We start from the raw sequence: 20,089 nt of genomic DNA, 5'->3' as shown, positions 1-20,089 counted from the left end.
TATTGTTGAGTTACGACTGTCAGTGATTAGTGGAGGCCCAGCCAGGCATGTCACAATATCAACAAAAAAAATGCAATCGTGGGAAAACAGTTTGCAAAGCAAATGGCTATTGCTGTAAAGAGAAGACGATGAAAAGACTCCTCTGTCTTTTAGTTATCAAAATGATCAACTTAATGGAACGAACAACAGTAGGTACATCTTATTGTCACCAGCGGAGAGCATCAGCCATATCCCCGGTGAGTGCGCGTTGGGCATATTCATTATTTATCATTGTTGTGCCACTTCAGTTTTGTTTTTCCTGCTCCAGTTTAGATGGCCGTCATCTTCTATTGGTGTCTCCCCTTCTCTTAGGCCCGTTACATGGTCACGGTCGTTTTCATTGATCTGTTTGTCATTGTCAACAGAGTAGGCCACCCTCTAATTTGTCGTATTAAAAAAAAAAAGTCTGATCATGTCCCCTTTCCTATAAAGGAGTAGAATTGCATGACATTTCTTTCCTGTGCAAAGAAAGAAGAAACGTATCTGATATAGCCTATATCCCAGGCCTCTACGCTATTGTAAACAGCCGGGAGCAGGTCTCGAACCCTCGACCTTCTAGCCCGAGGTCTGGCGCGCTATCGAATGTGTTTCCCCAAACTTGAAACTCACGCTCCACCCATGCATAGGCTAGCAATGTAGCTGTTTGTTACTGGTCTTGATGGCTGAGGAAAAGTCAATGTGGACAGTAATTCTAACATCTTCAAAGTGCGTGGTAAAGACATGTAATTTCAATCCTCGACTTGCATGTTCTGTTAAGATAAATTACCAGATTCTAAATGTGATTTTCAGTCCTTCTGAGCACTGTGGGGTGGAGTTGCGCACGCAATGCATATGTGTCTGGTGAATTTCTCAAATCTCCGGTAAATTAAACCACATTTTCCTAACAGAAACCCCGATAAGATGGTAAGCTACTTTGTTGCTGGTGTCATTAGCATTTAAAATGGGCCTAATCTGCGAGGAGGGGGGGAAAACGAGTTCAACACAGTAGTTGTAGGCACAGAACTGTGCGCGCACAAGTAGCAAAACTATTACCCCTCCATGAAGTGTTTTGTTTGTGTTTGAACAGTCACTGTGTCTTATGAAACACTTGGTCATAGACAAATAGAAAGTGTTGTGACTGAAAAGGAGAAACCACAAACTAAGGGGTTGTTTTTCAGAGTTTATAGGCAGATGTAATAACCACAATACGTGACATAAGTTATGTGCACGGTGATGTGCTTCATGCAAATGTCCAATAAATATTGAGGGTAGGCTGTCATTTGAATGATGCTGGTGACATAAGGATCGGTGCTTGACTATCATTTAATAATTTATTTTTTATTATCCATAACCTCATCAAATAACATTTCCTGTCCACTTTATCAGTGAACTGTTGTCTAGCGCATGCGCCAAAACCAGATCCGGCAAGTATGCTATTTATCGCAACAGTTTTTGTGACAAAACCATTCTGTAGAGTTGAAAATGCAATAGAAGCGCTGTCATGATGCAAACCATTTTATCCGCTTAAAACGTCAATTGGATGGAAACACCTCTGGTGTGAAAATGGAGATATATATTTTTTAATGCAGATTTGACAATATTTGCATAAACCTAGCTACTGAAACCAATGAATTTAAACAAATCAGGGGTCACGTTAGAGTTCAGAAATCTGCATTTTCAAAAAGCAGACCTGCATTTTGTATTGAAAGTCTACAATTGTTTTTGCTTCAATAGAGTGATCAGGGGCGTACAACTATAGTCTTCCTTCACAGAAGATACATTAGTGCAACACATTCGGCAGAAAATATCTACATTTTCATCAGATGACAACAAAGTGCAACGCTATTTGGCTGGCTAGCCACACAAGTAAATGGAGCTTACAATGAAATAGCAAGGTATTTTTTGCCCAAAACGATGCATGGCCATTATATTTCTAATGTGTATTATAGAAAGAATGTAGCCAGCTACATTTCCAAATGTTTTGTTTAAAGTTAATCTTGCGTTTTACCAGAGACAAGTAGCTACACGTCAGAGGCTGTCTGCTAATAGAATTCCCGTTCGACATCCCAGTGGAGAAGAGCAACCGAAGCACAACATTAGTTTGATGCTGAGCAGAAATGACAATACGAATCATTTTTAGATCTGCATTTACCAAACGCAGCAAGATATTTCTTAATGCTTTAAGGTGACCCCTGTTCATTGTAAGTCTGTCACCAAACAAAATAATGACATTTCCCAAGAAACCACATGTTAATATAATGTTTAGTTACATAAAGATGAGGGTATATTTTTACCCTGCAGGACCCCCTTCACCGTTGACAGAGGGTTGAGATTGAGAAAGGTGCTTGGTTTTGGTTGGCCCAACTGACATGCTGGGCAGGAAAGGACAGCAGTGCCCAATTTGACCAAGAGGACCTGCGTCACAGCTAGAGGTTGACCGACACCGATACCGATTAATTTACTCTTTAAAAAAAATATATATATCTATTTATACAGTTCAATTCGGAAGTTTACATACACTTAGGTTGGAGTCATTAAAACTCGTTTTCCAACCACTCCACACATTTTTTGTTAACAAACTATATTTTTGGCAAGTCAGTTAGGACATCTACGTTGTGCAGGACACGAGTCATTTTCCCAACAATTGTTTACAGACAGATTATTTCAAATGGACAATGACCCCAAGTATACTTCCAAAGTTGTGGCAAAATGGCTTAAGGACAATAAAGTCAAGGTATTGGAGTGGCCGTAACCAAAGCCCTGACCTCAATCCCAAAGAATTTGTGGGAAGAACTGAAAAAGTGTGTGCGAGCAAGGAGGCCTACAAACCTGACTCAGTTACACCAGCTCTGTCAGGAGGAATGGTCCAAAATTCACCCAATTTAATGTGGGAAGCTTGTGGAAGGCTACCCAAAATGTTTGACCCAAGTTCAACAATTTAAAGGCAATGCTACCAAATACTAATTGAGTGTATGTGAACTTCTGACCCACTGGGAATGTGATGAAGGAAATAAAAGCTGAAATTAATCATTCTCTCTACTATTATTCTGACATTTCACATTGTTAAAATAAAGTGGTGATCCTAACTGACCTAAAACAGGGTGTTTTTACTTGGATTAAATGTCAGGAATTATGAAAAACTGAGTTTAAATGTATTTGGCTAAGGTGTATGTAAACTTACAACTTCCACTGTGTATATGTATGTATTTGTAATAATGACAATTACAACAATACTGAATGAACAATGAACACTTATTTTAACTTAATATAATACATAAATAAAATCAATTTAGTCTCAAATAAATAATGAAACATGTTCAATTTGGTTTAAATAATGCAAAAACAAAGTGTTGGAGAAGAAAGTAAAAGTGCAATATGTGCCATGTAAAAAAGCTAACGTTTATGTTCCTTGCTCAGAATATGAGAACCATAAATGCAAGCTGGTGGTTCCTTTTTAACATGAGTCTTCAGCATTCCCAGTTAAGAAGTTTTAGGTTGTAGTTATTATAGAACTATTTCTCTCTATACTATTTGTATTTCATATACCTTTTGACTATTGGATGTTTTTGTAGGCACTTTAGTATTGCCAGCCTTATCTCAGGAGTTGATAAGCTTGAAGTCATAAACAGCACTGTGCTTCAAGCATTGCTAAGAGCTGCTGGCAAACGCAGTAAAGTGCTGTTTGAATGAATGCTAATGAGCCTGCTGCTGCCTTCCACCACTCAGTCAGACTGCTCTATCAAATCAAGTACTTAATTATAGTATAATAAACACACAAATACGAGCCTTTGGTCATTAATATGGTAAAATCCGGAAACTATAATTTCGGAAAAAAAAACGTTTATTCTTTCAGTGAAATACGGAACCGTTCCGTATTTTATCGAAAGGGTGGCAACCCTAAGTCTAAATATTGCTGTTACATTACAAAACCTTCAATGGTATGTCATAATTATGTACAATTATGGTCTTTTGTTAGGAAGAAATGGTCTTAACACAGTTCACAATGAGCCAGGCGGCCCAAACTGATGCATATACCCTGACTCTGCTTGCACTGAAGGCAAGAGACGTGACACAATTTCCCTAGTTAATATTGCCTGCAACATGAATTTCTTTTAACTACATATGCAGGTTTTCAAAAATGTACTTGTGTATTGATTTAAAAAAAGGCATTGATGTTAATGGTTAGGTACATTTGTGCAACGATTGTGCTTTTTTTCGCGAATGCGCTTTTGTTAACTTCTTATGGGTAGGTGGGACGGTAGCGTCCCAACATCACGTGAAATTGCAGAGCGCGGAATTCAAACTACAGAATTATAAATATTTAACTTTGATAAAATCACAAGTGTAATACATCAAAATAAAGCTTAACTTCTTGTTAATCCAGGAGCTGTATCAGATATCAAAAAGGCTTTACGGCTAAAGCACACCATGCGATTATCTGAGGACAGCACCCCGCATACAAAAGCATGAAAAACATATTTCAACCAGGCAGGTGCACCACGAAAGTCAGAAATAGCGATATAATAAATGCCTTACCTTTCATGATCTTCTTCTGTTGGCACTCCAAAAGGTCCCAGATACATCACAATTGGTCATTTTGTTCGATAATGTCCTTCTTTATATCCATAAAAACTCAGCTTAACTGGCACGCTTCAGTCAATAATCCACACAGTTTCCCTTCGTCAAAACGCATACAAAATGAATCCCAAACGTTACTAATAAACTTTTCCAAACAAGTCAAACAACATTTATAATCAAACCTTAGGTACCCTAATACTTAAATAAACGATCAAATTTAAGACGGAGAATCGTTATTGTCTTTACCAGAGATAAATACCAAAGAACGCGCTTTCTCCCACGTGCTTAGAAACACTACAGCCAAAATGGGAGCAACCTAGAAAAACTACAATTTCTGGCTAATAAAAAAAAAAAAATAGCCTGAAACTCTTTCTAAAGACTGTTGACATCTAGTGGATGCCAGAGGAACTGCAATCTGGGAGGATTTCGCCTTAATAAAAGTAATAAAAGTGACAGCCATTGTGACAGCCAATAAAAGTGACCGCCACAGTGACAGCCAATAAAAGGGATAGCCTTAATAAAACTGACAGCCATTGAAAACAGTGATATGCTGACATTTTTGGGGGGGGATGGTTTGTCCTCGGAGTTTCACCTGCCATATCAGTTCTGTTATACTCACAGACATAATTTTAATAGTTTTAGAAAGTTTAGAGTGTTTTCCTAGCTTCTGTGTATTCCTAGCATATCCTAGCTTCTGGGCATGAGTAACAGACAGTTTACTTTGGGCACACTTTTCATCCGGATGTGAAAATACTGCCCCTTACCCAAGAGAGGTTAAATCATCACCCGTTTAGCGAAGTTGAAGCTGGCTGTGATTCGATGATAAATTAACAGGCACCGCATTGATTACATGCAACGCAGAACAAGCTAGTTAACCAAGTAATATCATCAACCATGTGTAGTTAACTAGTGATTATGTGAAGTTTGAATAATTCTTTTTATATATATTTTTTTATAAGAAGTTTAATGCTAGCTCGCAAAATTTGGGGTTGACGTGATTTTATTTTAATGGCTACACCTTCCTCTGTTCCCTATACATACATCTGTAAGGTCCCTCAGTCAAGTATTGCATTTCAAGCACAGAATCCACTACAACGACCAGGGAGCTTTTTGAAAGCCTCGTATTGAAGGGCAGTAATTGGTAGATGGGTATCAAATCACACATTGAATATATCTTTAAGCATGGTCAAGTCAATAATTATGCTGTGGATGATGTACAGTGCATTCGGAAAGTATTCAGACCCCTTGACGTTTTCCACATTTTGTTATGTTACAGCCTTATTCTAAAATGGATAAAATATTTTTTTCCTTGTCAATCTACACACAATAATGACCCCCATAATGACAAAGCAAAAACAGGTTTTTAGAAATTTTAGCAAATGTATTAAAAATAAAAAACTGGTATCACATTTACATACAGTACCAGTCAAAAGACACCTACTCCATTCAAGGGTTTTTCTTTATTTGTACTATTTTCTACATTGTAGAATAATATTGAAGATGTCAAAACTATGAAATAACACATGGAATCATGTAGTAACCAAAAAAGTGTTAAACAAATCCCTCTTTGACTAGACAGCTTTGCACACTCTTGGCATTCTCTCAACCAGCTTCAACTGGAATGCTTTTCCAACAGTGTTGGAGTTCCCACATATGCTGAGCACTTGTTGGCTGCTTTTTCTTCACTCTGCGGTCCAACTCATCCCAAATCATTTCAATTGGCTTGAGGCCAGGTCATCTGATGCAGCACTGCATCACTCTCCTTCTTGGTAAAATAGCCCTTACACAGCCTGGAGGGGTGTTGGGTCATTGTCGTCTCGTTGCAGAATGCTGTATTCGCAATGCTGGTTAAGTGTGCCTTGAATTCTAAATAAATCACTGACAGTGTCACCAGAAAATCACCCCCACACCATCACACCTCCTCCTCCATGCGTCACAGTGGGAACCATACATGTGGAGATAATCGGCTTCTCACAAAGACACGGCGGTTGGAACCAAAAATGTCAAATTTGGACTTCCACCAGTCTAATGTCCATTGCTCGTCTTTCTTGGCCCAAGCAAGTCTCTTCTTATTGGTGTCCATTAGTAGTGGTTTCTTTGCAGCAATTTGACGATGAAGGCCTGCATCACGCAGTCTCCTCTGAACAGTTGATGTTGATGTCTGTTACTTGAACTTTGACAGATTTATTTGGGCTGCAATTTCTGAGGTTGGTAACTCTAATGAACGTATCCCCTGCAGCAGAGGTAACTGGGTCTTCCTTTCCTGTGTCGGTCCTCATGAGAGCCAGTTTCATCATAGCGCTTGATTGTTTTTGGGACTGCACTTGAAGTGCACAGGTCTTGAAAATGTTCCGTATTGACTGACCTTCATGTATTGAGGTAATGATGGACTGTCATTTCTCTGCTTGTTTGAGCTGTTCTTGCCGTAATATGGACTTAGTCTTTTACCAAATAGGGCTGTCTTCTGGATCATAGACGGCTCTCTGCTACCGCACGGCAAGCGGTACCAGAGCGCCGTGTCTAGGTTCCAAGAGGCTTTTAAACACCTTCTACCCCAAGCCATAAGACTCCTGAACATCTAATCAAATGGCTACCCAGACTATTTGTATTGCCCCCCCCCCCCCCCCTCCTTTACACCGCTGCTACTCTCTTATCTTTCCATAGTCACTTTAATAACTATACCTACATGTACATATTACCTCAACTAACCGGTGCCCCCACACATTGACTCTGTACCGGTCCCCCCCGGTATATAGTCTCGCTATTGTTATTTTACTGCTTTAATTACTTGTTACTTTATTTCTTATTCTTCTCTGTACTTTTTTAAACTGCATTGTTGGTTAGGGGCTCGTAAGTAAGCATTTCACTAAGGTCTACACCTGTTGTATTCGGCGCATGTGACGAATACAATTTGATTTGATTTAGGTTGGATGGGGAGCGTTGCTGGGCAGCTATTTTCAGATCTCTCGAGATGTTTGATCGGGTTCAAGTCCGGGCTCTTGCTGGGCCACTCAAGGACATTCAGAGACTCCTGCGTTGTCTTGGCTGTGTGCTTAGGGACATTGTTCTGTTGGAAGGTGAACCTTCGCCCCAGTCTGAGGTCCTGAGCACTCTGGAGCAGGTTTTTGTCAAGAATCTCACTGTACTTTTCTCCGTTCACCTTTTCCTCGAACCTGACTAGTCTCCCAGTCCCTGCCGATGGAAAAACATCCCCTAAGCATGATGCTGCCACCATCATGCTTCGTCGTGGCCAAAGAGTTACATTTTGGTTTCATCAGACCAGAGAATCCTGTTTCTCATGGTCAGAGTCTTTGGGTGCCTTTTGGCTCCAAGCGGGCTGTCATGTGCCTTTTTAACTGAGGAGTGGTTTCCGTCTGGCCACTCTAGCATAAAGGCCTGCTTGGTGGAGTGCTGCAGAGATGGTTGTCCTTCTGGAAGGTTCTCCCATTTCCACAGAGGAACTCTGGATCTCTGTCAGAGTGACCAGCGGGTTCTTGGTCACCTCCCTGACCAAGGCCCTTCTCCCCAGTTTGCTCAGTTTGGCTGGGCGGCCAGCTCTTGGAAGAGTCTTGGTGGTTCTAAACTTCTAGTTAAGAATGATGGAGGCCACTGTTTTCTTGGGGATCTTCAATGCTGCATACATTTTTTTGGTACCCTTCCTCAGATTTGTGCCTCGACAAAATCCTGTCTCTGAGCTCTACGGACAATTACGTCACCCTCATGGCTTGATTTTTGCTCTGACATGCACTTTCAACTGTGGGACCTCTATCTAGATGTGTATATGTGTGTGTGTGTGTGTGTCTTTCCAAATCATGTCCAATCAATTGAATTTACCACAGGTGGACTCCAAGTTGTAGAAACATCTCAAGGATGATCAATGGAAACAGGATTCACCTGAGCTCAATCTCATAACAAAGGGTCTGAATACTTATGTAAATAAGGTATTTCTGTTTTTATTTTTAATACATTTTTAAACCTGTTTTCGGGTTTGTTGTTATGGGATATTGCGCGTAGATTGATTAGTATAATGTTTTATTTAATCAATTTTAGAATAAGGCTGTAACGTAACAATGTGTAAAGTTAAGAGGTCTGAATACTTTCTGAATGCATTGTATTAAACCACCCAGAAACATCAAGGATGCAGTTGTCCTTCTGAATTGAGCTGCATGATATGAAGGAAAATATGGCTGGGCAATATGGCCAAATTATAGCACTGTGTTTCACATTTTTTAGGGTATTTTATGTTTTTGAGTAATGAAAGTTCTAAATTGGTTTTTAGTGGTGCGTGACCCTACAGTGGCAACATATATACATTCTAAGTGATTTTCCAAGGGTATTTGTCCATTCTGATTTTGTTTTAAACTGTTCAATTCAATCAACAAGTATTTCCTGCATTTCCATCAACAACACAAAGCCAAATGTACACTGGAGTTGCTTACCAAGAAGACAGTGAATGTTCCTGAGTGGCCAAGTTACAGTTTCTACTTAAATCTGCTTGAAAATCTATGGTAAGACTTCAAAATTGCGGTTCAGACATTATCCCCAACACCTTGACAGAGCTTGAATAATGGGCAAATATTGCACAATAAAGGTGTGCAAAGCTCTTATGAGACTTACCCAAGAAAGCTCACAGCTGTAATGGCTGCCAACGGTGTTTTCTAACATGTATTGACTTGGTTAAAATATTTATCCAATCAAGGTATGAATCCCCCCCCCCCCAAAATAAAATCATTTATTCCGCTTTGACTGAGTATTTTATGTAGATCGTTGACAAAAAAAATCCCACATTTAATCCAAATGAGGTGTAGACTTTCTATAGGCACTGTACATTAACCCATTCCAAAGTTATCCACGCTGTACTAGTTGACAATTCAACTGTGAGTAGGGCTTTCAGAGTAGAGGAAAACACCACGGTGAGGCTCAATCTCATATTTGTTGTGTTTGGAGCTTAACTTGGGCTCCCGAGTGGCGCAGCGGTCTAAGGCACTGCGTCTCAGTGCTAGAGACGTCATTGTAAATAAGAATTTATTCTTAATTGACTTGCCTGGTTAAATAAAAATAAAATCTTTGTTGCAGGTTAGGTTTTTTATCGTCATGAATCTTGTTCTGGAGGCAGCTTTGCCAAGTGGTCACTAGTTGGCACAGCTACCAAGTCATAAAATCTGATTTTAAACCTAACCTTAACCACATTGCTAACCCTAATACCTAACCTTAAATTTAAAGCACATTTTTGGTTTCATGTATTTTAGCAATATAGCCAATTTTGACTTTGCAGCTGGCCTATCTATGGGACACTGCTCAGTTCTGCCTCCAAGACAACTCATCTCAATCAAGGTCAATCTACATCTTTGTATGGGGATCTCATCAGTTGATAGCAATGCCATACTGCACACGGTTGGTTGGTTGGTTGGTTGGTTGGTTGGTTGGTTAGACAGTCAGTCAATAAATGGATTGATATTGCGCTTATGTGAAGAAAAGACTCACTGCCAGACATTGTATACCTGGATTGATTTGAGTCTGTTCTAGATGAGTTATTACAATGTGTGAATGTTTCTCTAGATGCGGTATTATACCGTGGGAAGGTTTCTCTAGATGAGGTATTATACCGTGGGAAGGTTTCTCTAGATGAGGTATTATACCGTGGGAAGGTTTCTCTAGATGAGGTATTATACCGTGGGAAGGTTTCTCTAGATGAGGTATTATACCGAGGGAAGGTTTCTCTAGATGAGGTATTATACCGTGGGAAGGCTTCTCTAGATGAGGTATTATACCGTGGGAAGGTTTCTCAATGTCAAGTTTGTGTGCGTGCAGCCACATGCTCACTCGACTGCTTTGCTCATTCTTTAATACTAATGACTTTTCAACGTTGTTCAAACATTTAGCAATCTCGACCCTCATTACCAGGCAGTGCTGATATGATTTACTCACCAGTACTTTCTTACCCTTATGTCAACTCGTGGCTTTTGACCATGTCTTTTGGATTCTTCATGTCTTGTTCATTGTTAGAAAAAAGTTTAGTCCAAATCGGACGTCAGGTACTATAATTAAGTATTATATGAATCCTATCGTTTGAACTGGCCAATTTGGGTGCAGTCAATTAGATTCATTTCTCAAGAGATCAAATTATATTTAAACAAAGTAATGTTTCCGGGAATGCTTATGTTATCAGTTTCGAACTACAGAATCTATGTCAGAACAATCTGAGATGGTGGGTGTCATTGCTTGCTGAAATGACATGAAACGACCCAGATGTGACACGTGCCGGGAAGTGTTACCACTAGACCACGGCTCTACCCGTAGTGATTGTTTGAATGCCTATTGATAAGTTCAGCTCTGATCAATGCCCTCTAGGCAAGAAAATGTTTACCTTTTCTAGCTTTGGCATTTGATTGTGTCAAGTTCTAAGCTGCTTTGCTGCTGCCTGTCTGCGCAAGACCAATGTCCCCTCTAGTCGATATCCTTAGACACGTGACTTCAAATGACATCTGAGAGACTTATCTTCTGTCCACAGCACACCTCGCACGCTGATGGGCGCAACGAGGTTACCACGCGACCCGGCCGCTCGGGCTCCCGCTGCCGGAACTCTATCGCCTCGTGTGCCGACGAGCAGCCGAACATCGGAAACTATCGGCTGCTCAAGACCATCGGCAAGGGAAACTTCGCCAAGGTCAAGCTGGCACGCCACGTCCTCACGGGCAGAGAGGTGAGACCCCATCAGACTCCGGAGGCACCTGCCATGTTTGATTAGTGCATTATCTCATTTGTTTGGCTAGAAAATAATACAGTAAATTAGAATTGTTTGTACTTTTTGGAGGAAGTTATTTTCACAAAGTTCGTTTGTGGGCTAAGCTAATACAAGCCATCTCACCCTTCCTGTACCTAAAACGTCAAGGGGCAACGCACTGCACTAATCATAACAATAGTCAATGTAATTGCATTTTGTTCATTGGTGAAACAAACAAAATGTAAGTTAATGTCCTGAGAGTAATAGGGAAATTGAACTAGATACACTGTGCTTTAAATTCTGTAATCTAAACGTATTGAAGCAACAAACTAGAGGAACTGAAGCAAATTGTATTGAGGCCCCCTCCAGCCCTCGCAGTTCTCCTAGAGGCAATGCTTTACACACTCTACAATGGCAGCTATGCATTCTGAGAAACACCTTTGTCATTGGTGGCCCGTTTACAGGCTTGCCAATTCTTGAGTCTTTAGGAGTGGTTGCTACAGGATTGATTGTTTTCCTTTACTCTTTCTTGACAGGTTGCCATTAAAATCATTGACAAGACACAAATGAATCCTACCAGTCTTCAAAAGGTAAAAGAAAAAGCTGTTGTCTCCCTATTGAAATGTACACATCTTTCTCCAACGTTATTTCCACATTAGTGCATTCTCTGGTTGTGGATGACGGGGATATCATTAGGCCTGCATGTAATATTCCCACTTTAAAAGCATTAGTAAAACACTTTTTATGCCCTATATTCATTATGTATTATAAAATCAGTCTTGTTTCTATATTGATGGAGGTGCCCTGTGAGTGTATGGGACTTCCCTTCATCGAGTAGCCATTGAAACTATTTTTGTAGCGAAACGCACAATTATAGCTAATTAATCTGATTCCCTATGAGTTCTTGACACCTTGTCATAGTGGGTGCTACACACCACAGTACGTGTCTTGGTGACATAACTAGCTTCATTTCAGAGTGTGTTACTAACTTCACAGAGGACTCTGCATTAGTTTGAGCTGAGGTGCAGAGTCCCTACCCCCTTAAAGGTCTCAGTCGTTGTGCCCCACTGCATGATGGGAGGTAGGGGGTAAAGCGGTGGCTGTTAGAGGGACCCTCGGTGGACTTTAATTTCAGAGGCTGCTAATAATAGCCTCGGAGGAGAAATCCAAATGGGTGGCTGGTGAAAGAAGAGGGTTGGCCCTGCCAACATGGGAAGAGAAGCAACAACTTTCCAAGGAGAAGGGGCTGGGGTTTTGGCTGTGGTGGGGAAAGGGCAGGGAAGTGGGGCCATTGACCCATTGGATGGTTGGAGGGCCACAGTACCCACATTTCCTCCTCAAGGCCCATTTTATTATTCTGCTCTGATGAAACTGGAATGAGCTGATGCTAAAACACACCTGCTGGCCCACAAAAGAGTTAAAGGCAACAAATGAGGTGCGTCTTTCTGTACTTGTATTTAACTTGGACATCAGAACTTTTCCCCAATGTTTTGTGGCAGAGTAACCCTAACCCAATATTAGGACCTGTGTCAACTGGTAATATCATATATACAAATATACTTTTCTATCTATTTTCTGAGATCCGCTTGGAACTGTAGTAGACTTTACTATGGTGCCCTTGGGTGGCTCTGTACCAGACTGCGGCTGCTGCCCTGTCCTGTCGCCTTTCCTTGCAGCTATACAGACCAGACTGTCACATTGGGGCCAGTGTGAGACTGATGATGTTCATCCACCCCACCAACCCCTATAATTAGCCAGCACAGGCTATCGATTTAGTTAGTTTTCCATTCGTTGGCCAATCGACAGCCCGTGGCTCAGACTGGGTATACGGGATGGGTGAGAGAGAGGAGGGGACGGGGACTATGAGGGAGAGAGGGCCAGCGTCATGCTGCTCTCTCTAGTTTCTCAGTCTCCACCTGTGTGCTTACCACTTCATCAGGAACCCACTGCTTTCTGGGTTGGCAATCAAAGCGAACAGGCCTCTGAGTGATGAAGTGGTCTTAATAAACACAACACCCTCCCTTAAACCGTAGTTAACAGTAGCCAGAGAGCCTCTGCCACATACACCAATCACTGAGTCAAAATGGACAAACCTCCACATGCAAAGGTAGCTGAGGGTACACCATGCTGTCCCGTTCCTTCCATGAGGATCGGAGCCGGAGTCTATAATGCACAAGTGTCCTTCAGGGAACGGTGCCGACTAGATGGCTGCCACGGCTCCACGCAGTTCGCTGGCAGCCTGCAGTCAGACTGACAATATACCATGCTAAGCCTTACCAATCTGTTACTGCCTCCTCGGTGCAGTATCAGTCTCCACATCACAGCTCCGCTCAGGGGCCAGGGCCCTCGGAGAGAAGTGTTCATTGTAATGTCTTGAAAGCAACACTAGTTTTGCATTTTGTCCGGAGGGAACACAATTCCCAATGATGGTTTGAACTGGCCTTTTTTCGTATGTATGTAAACTCATCAAAAAAAGAAACGTCCCTTTTTCAGGACCCTGTCTTACAAAGATAATTTGTAAAAATCTGAATAACTTCACAGATCATTGTAAAGGGTTTAATAGCGCATTTTTATTTGTCGCATTATTCACACACTCAGAATTTGCAACTTCAGTAGCCCACTTCTCTCCAAGTTGGGTGTGCGAGTTCAAGTGTGCCTGGTATGTGTGGACTCAATGAAATAGAGTAGGCTGCCTACATGGACGGAGAATCACGTGGCAGTTAACTTCAATATGACAATAACTTCAATATGATTAGACTGTAGTTTACTACAGTGCCTAAATAAATATTGATAATGGAATAAAGTGTGCGCTTCACCAACGTGAGTCGAACAACGGGTGCATAGGTTAGGCTACTATGGTGAGCAGGCGTGGCACCCGTTTCATTAACTATTGATTACCCCTTTGTTTGTCTCTGCCTGTAAATCGTCGTCCTAAAAAGGTAGGCTATGTCCTTATGCAAAACGTGGCAAGTGTAGCAGTCATCTTTCTTGCCGCTTCCAGTTCAGATTCCATACCTTCGAGATCAGGAGCCTGTGTGGTCTCAATTAAATAGAGTAGGCTATAGCCTAAGTATGGGCGGAGAAGCACAGGGCAGTTCTTTCCAAGGAAATGTACTTCCTAAATATGATTAGGCTATAGTTTACTACATTGCCTAGATATAAATATTGATCATCCATATTGCGCTGGCTGAAAATCGTCGCACTCCTAGGGGCCTCCCGGGTGGCGCAGTGGTCTAAGGCACTGCATCGCAGTGCTAGCGGTGCCACCAGAGATTCTGGGTTCGAGTCCAGGCTCCGTCGCAGCCGGCCGCGACCGGGAAGCTCATTTGGCCCAGCGTCGTCCGGGTTAGGGAGGGTTTGGCCGGCAGGGATATCCTTGTCTCATTGCGCACTAGCGACTCCTGTGGTGGGCCGGGCGCAGTGCACGCTAACCAGGTCGCCAGGTGTACGGTGTTTCTTCCGACACATTGGTGCGGCTGGCTTCCGGGTTGGATGGGCATTGTGTCAAGAAGCAGTGCGGCTTGGTTGGGTTGTGTTTCGGAGGACGCATGGCTCTCGAGTCCGTACGGGAGTTGCAGCGATGAGACAAGACTGTAACTACTACCAATTGGGGAGAAGAAAAATAAATAATGAAAATCTTCGCACTCCTAAAAGGTAGGCTATAAAGAGAAAAGGGCAAGTCTCCAACTCTGCTCCCCAAACTACATCTAGCATATCGAATGATATAGTCCAGTTATTTTAGCGCATTTGATATTGCCTATAGGGCGCAAAATTGCTGAGACCATAGCTGACAAGTGAGCTGTATCACATTCGCCTAAAATAACATTGCAGGACTGCGGTTTGGTTTGGGACCAGTTCTTGCAGTAGCGGGTGGGAGTCGGTAGTGTGGTATGAAAAACTGCAGGTGCATGCAGGAGCGGGATGAAGAAATCCATCCCGCGCAGACATCATAAGCACGAGCTGACAATATTTGACTATTTTTGACTGCTGTCATATTGACACAAATTTTTAATTTAATGCCATTGTTGCTTTTGTGCTGATTTTCACTATTTATCAAGCACACTTGGCGCTTATAATGATGTTTAGGTTACTGTTTTCAACACTTGACCGTTTGTGTTGCTGACTGTGCGTCTTTGTGGTATTTTGTACACTATTTTAAAATCAAAATAAGCTTTTACAGTGTTCTAAGACATATGGTTTCTGTTTCATAGTTGGAACAAAAGCACTCCAAATAAAATTCATTGACCAGTTTTTTTACCTATAGCCTACAGTAACAAACTAATGAAAAATGCATTTAAAAAATATATTTTTTAAACTAAAATAAATTCTGTTACTTGACACCTTCATGAACACAACCACATGACTATTTTAGCAATAGCATATATGAAATATATGAATTACACCGTTAGCTGTCAGCCTGAAGGGTAGGTCCCTCAAGGCCCTACGGTACTAATGTTAAGTGACTGATTGACCAGTGTGGTTTCAGTGAAAGTGCCCTCTGGATGGGGTTTGATAGATAAGATCGTTAAGCTAGATTGCTTAAAGGATAGTTTCCCAGACACCGATTAAGCTCAGTCCCCGGAGGGCTAGGGTCAGTCTGTTATATCTGGTGTAATTCTCCTGTCTTATCTGCTGTCCTGTGTGAATGTAAGTATGCTCCCTCAAATTCTCTCCCTCTCCTCCCGGAGGACCTAAGCCCTAGGATCATGCCTCAGGACTATCTGGCCTGGCTACCCCCATTCCACCTGGTCATGTTGGTACTCCAGTTTCAACCTTGACCTGTTTCACCGGATGTGCTACCCTGTCCCGAACTTGCTGTTTTCGACTCTCTACCGCACCTACTGTCTCGACCTCTGAATGATCGGCTATGAAAAGCCAACTGACATTTACTCCTGAGGTACTGACTACCCTCTACAACCACTGTGATTATTATTTGACCCTGCTGGTCATCTAGAAACGTTTGAACATCTTGAAGAACAATCTGGCCTTAATGGCCGTGTACTCGTATCTCCACCCTGCACTGCCAGAAGAGGACTGGCCACCCCTCAGAGCCTGGCTACTCTAGGTTCCTGCTTTTCTAGGGAGTTTTTCCTGCCACTGTGATTCTATATCTGCATTGCTTGCTGTTTGTGGTTTTAGGCTAAATACATTTGATTGATTGATTAGCATGCTCAATGGAGAATCTTCATTGAATGTGCTTTTAAATGCAGGACAGGCCTTTAAAACCCAGAGAATCAATATTTGATCTGTATACATGCATACATACATAAACTCAGCAAAAAAAGAAACGTCCTCTCACTGTCAACTTTATTTTCAGCAAACTTCACGTGTAAATATTTGTATGAACATAACAAGACTCAACAACAGGCATAAACTGAACAAGTTCCACAGACATGTGACTAACAGAAATGGAATAATGTGCCCTGAATAAAGGGTGGGGGGTAAAAATCAAAAGTCAGTATCTGGTGTTGCCACTAACGTCCCACCTGACCAACATCCAGTGAAAGTGCAGGGCAACAAATTCAAACAACAGAAATCTCATAATAAAAATTCCTCAAACATACATGTATTATACACCATTTTAAATATAAACTTGTTGTAAATCCAGCCACAGTGTCCGATTTCAAAAAGGCTTTACGACGAAAGCACACCAAACGATTATGTTAGGTCAGAGCCAAGTCACAGAAAAACACAGCCATTTTCCCAGCCAAAGAGAGGAGTCACAAAAAGCAGAAATAGAGATAAAATGAATCACTAACCTTTGATGATCTTCATCAGATGACACTTGTATTTCCATGAGTGTTTAATATTACGATTTAGGTATTTTGAATTTCGCGCTCTGCAATTTCACCGGATGTTGTCGTAGGTGTCCCGCTAGCGGTTCATGCGCCAAAAGAGGTTTAACCTTTTCACAAGTACCAACAAATGGATGTGATCAGTCTACAGTGGTCCCTGCAGCGTACACTCAAACTGGTTTGACTAGAACGTCCAGCTTCGATTGCTGCAACAGTCAGCATTTGAGCTAGCCACAAACATTTTGCACAAACGCAGTCCTTACCAAGCTATGTTCTGAATATGACCAGTTTATTTTTGGATGCAATGTTCTGACATTCACAGAAGTAACGACAGCAAACACGATCAACCAAACCGGAAAATGTAGGGTACATTAGTCCTAGCGCTAACTGAGGAAAGATTGACATAACACATGCGGTCATATTTAGATTAGATATCTCTCGTCTGACAGAAACAACAATATGAATTGGCTAATAGCAATTTACTATTTAAAATGCATCACATCACGGTTGAGCTCACCATTGATCAAAATAATTGAGTAAAACACTTTCTAGAAAACGAAAGTAATCCATCATGGGTAGTTTTTGCGCACCGCCATTTCGCTCTTTCTAGTCTACCAAAGATAATAAAAGGAGACCTAGATGAGTTTGGTCTGTTTGCAGTGTGTATATTGAAGGGGGTGTGTTGTCTACGATCATTCACGTCCCTTCATTCAATTCCGGAAGTTTAGTTGAAAGATGAGTGAACCATTCCTTCACCTCATAACATCTTTGGTCTGACAGACGTTTACATGACACCCAGAATGCATTGTATAATGTCAACAAACAGCGCCACACATAGCTGGCAAATAGCTTAACATTAGCTCGTTATAATCAGTACAACCTTCAAAAAGGTATTTTACACACATCATTAGTGTCCATTACTACAATCTATGCAATAATCGGAATGCATTATTTGTCACGAGTACTTGAAAACATGTGAATATAACTGTAAATGCATTATGCTCCATACATACATAGTGTGTGCTACATTAGAAACGACAACACGACATACAGAAAATAAGGCACTTTGATAGGAACACATACATGTCCAAAGTTGATTTGTAAGGAGAACAACAACAATGAAGACAATGTGAACGCCAGCCCGATAATGTGCCAGTTCATGTAAGACTGCGCAAATGTCAGTGTGAAAAGGTTAATACAATAAGGTTAATACAATAGGTAGGCTAACGCATACAAAGCAGAAAGACGACCATTTCCAAATTATCTCTGACCTCTCGCCTGCAACATGAAAAATGCAGACCGTGCCGCAGTCATAAAACCTACAGGTCCTGAGGGCATCCCACGGGAATGCAACCCTCTAGTGTGCGTTTTCACACAATGGAATCAGTTGGATTTCACAGTCAACACAAATCTTTGCCACTTTCACAAGCTTAACACACTTCCTAAAAACTCGTTGCTTGCAGGTGACAGGCACGGACTCCTCCCCGGGAGCTGTGAGCAATTTGGCTCGTGCAAAGGCTCGCGTGGAATCTTTGCTGCTGCCCTCACCCACCTGGACAAAAGGAATACCCATGTAAGAATGCTGTTCATTGACTACGGCTCAGCATTCAACACCATAGTCTCCTCGAAGTTCAAGAGTCTGGGACTGAACACCTCCCTCTGCAACTGGATCCGGGACTTCCTGACAGGCTGCCCCCAGGTGGTAAGGGTAGGCAACAACACATCCGCCACAGGGGCCCCTCGGCGGTGTGTGCTTAGTCCCCTCCTGTTCCCTGTTCACCTACGACTGTGTGGCCGTGCATGACTTCATTAAGCTTGCTGACGACACAATGGTGGTAGGACTAATCACCGATGATGATGGAAGGTCTGACCTGGCAGTGTGGTGCCAGGACAACAACCTCTCCCTCAATGTCAGTAAAATAAAGGAGCTGATCATGATATTTGGGGGGGGTGGGGGTCACTTCAGAATGCAAAACAGGAATGCTTTCATAGGATTTTGGCATGAGTTCTCCAGTGACTGCAAGTTTACAAATAGACCGCCATTGCCCTCTGTTCTATTTGCTTGCTGACATGGTCTCGTCAGGTTGCCACCTCGCTTGCCACACTTTCGCTGCCGCTTCCTCTTTCGAGTCCTGGTGATTAGGGCCTGGTCCCAAGAAAGCAGAAAATCCAGAGCTGCCGCCTCGTTGAAGTAAACATTTTCATCCAAATCGAGGTTACCGATCGCTGTTCTGATGTCCAGAAGCTGTTTTCGGTCTTAGGAAATGATTGCGGAGACGTTATGTACAATTTTTTTTTTAGATCAGCATCAAAAAACACACAAAATAACAGAATTGGTCAGGAGCCCGCAAAACAGTGACTTTCCACTGCAGTGCCATCCTAGATTAAAATACACTGGCAAACCCAGACAACTCAGGACCTTCATTCAGACAATGAGCACCTTAGTTTGCACAGCAAAACAAAAATGTCATCCCTCCATCCTTACCTCCCCTCTTGCGCTCCTCAGTTTTTCACAGACTCGTTCGCTGTGGCTGTTTTTATTTGCGTCGGTGTGACCTCTTATGTAATTGGTGGGAGGAGAACCCTGCTGCCGAGTCAGTCGATATTCCTGCTTTTAGAAGGGAGTGGTTTTTATTAAGACCTGGGTCGGGGCGCCGGGGGTATGGAAGTATACTCCTGAAACCCATCAAACACCATAAGGGATCTGCTAGAGGTGTGGTCACATTTTTACCTGGGCGTTATGAGTTATGTTAATCAGCCATAGGATGTGGGGGTGGAAGGAGGGGATTAGAAGGATATTGGTCAGAGATGTTGGGCAGAAGAATAGTTTTCCAGCTTTGGTAGATAACATCAGTAGTGTAGTTGTCTGCTTTTATCTCTAAGTTAGTGTTACATACACAGTTTATTTTCTCGTCAGCTTCTCTGTGTCAGCTCCTATCAATATGGTGGTTTCACACTCTGGATTGAAATGAGT

The 20,089-nt window shown here is 41.9% G+C and overlaps 1 protein-coding gene across 1 annotated transcript in view; it reads left to right on the top strand.

Moving 5' to 3' along the window:
- LOC120019606 (MAP/microtubule affinity-regulating kinase 3-like) overlaps positions 1-20,089 on the top strand; it is a 123,626-nt gene that overhangs the window by 9,515 nt on the left and 94,022 nt on the right. Inside the window, exons 2-3 of the mRNA XM_038962947.1 lie at positions 11,108-11,299; positions 11,857-11,910. Of these exons, the coding sequence (XP_038818875.1) occupies positions 11,108-11,299; positions 11,857-11,910 (246 nt within the window). The remainder of the gene's footprint in view (positions 1-11,107; positions 11,300-11,856; positions 11,911-20,089) is intronic.

The sequence above is a fragment of the Salvelinus namaycush genome, chromosome 24 (assembly GCF_016432855.1).
Source record: "Salvelinus namaycush isolate Seneca chromosome 24, SaNama_1.0, whole genome shotgun sequence".
Taxonomy (NCBI): Eukaryota; Metazoa; Chordata; class Actinopteri; order Salmoniformes; family Salmonidae; genus Salvelinus; species Salvelinus namaycush.
The sequence above is the reverse complement of the archived record's forward strand: the minus strand, read 5'-3'. Positions and strand labels throughout refer to the sequence as shown.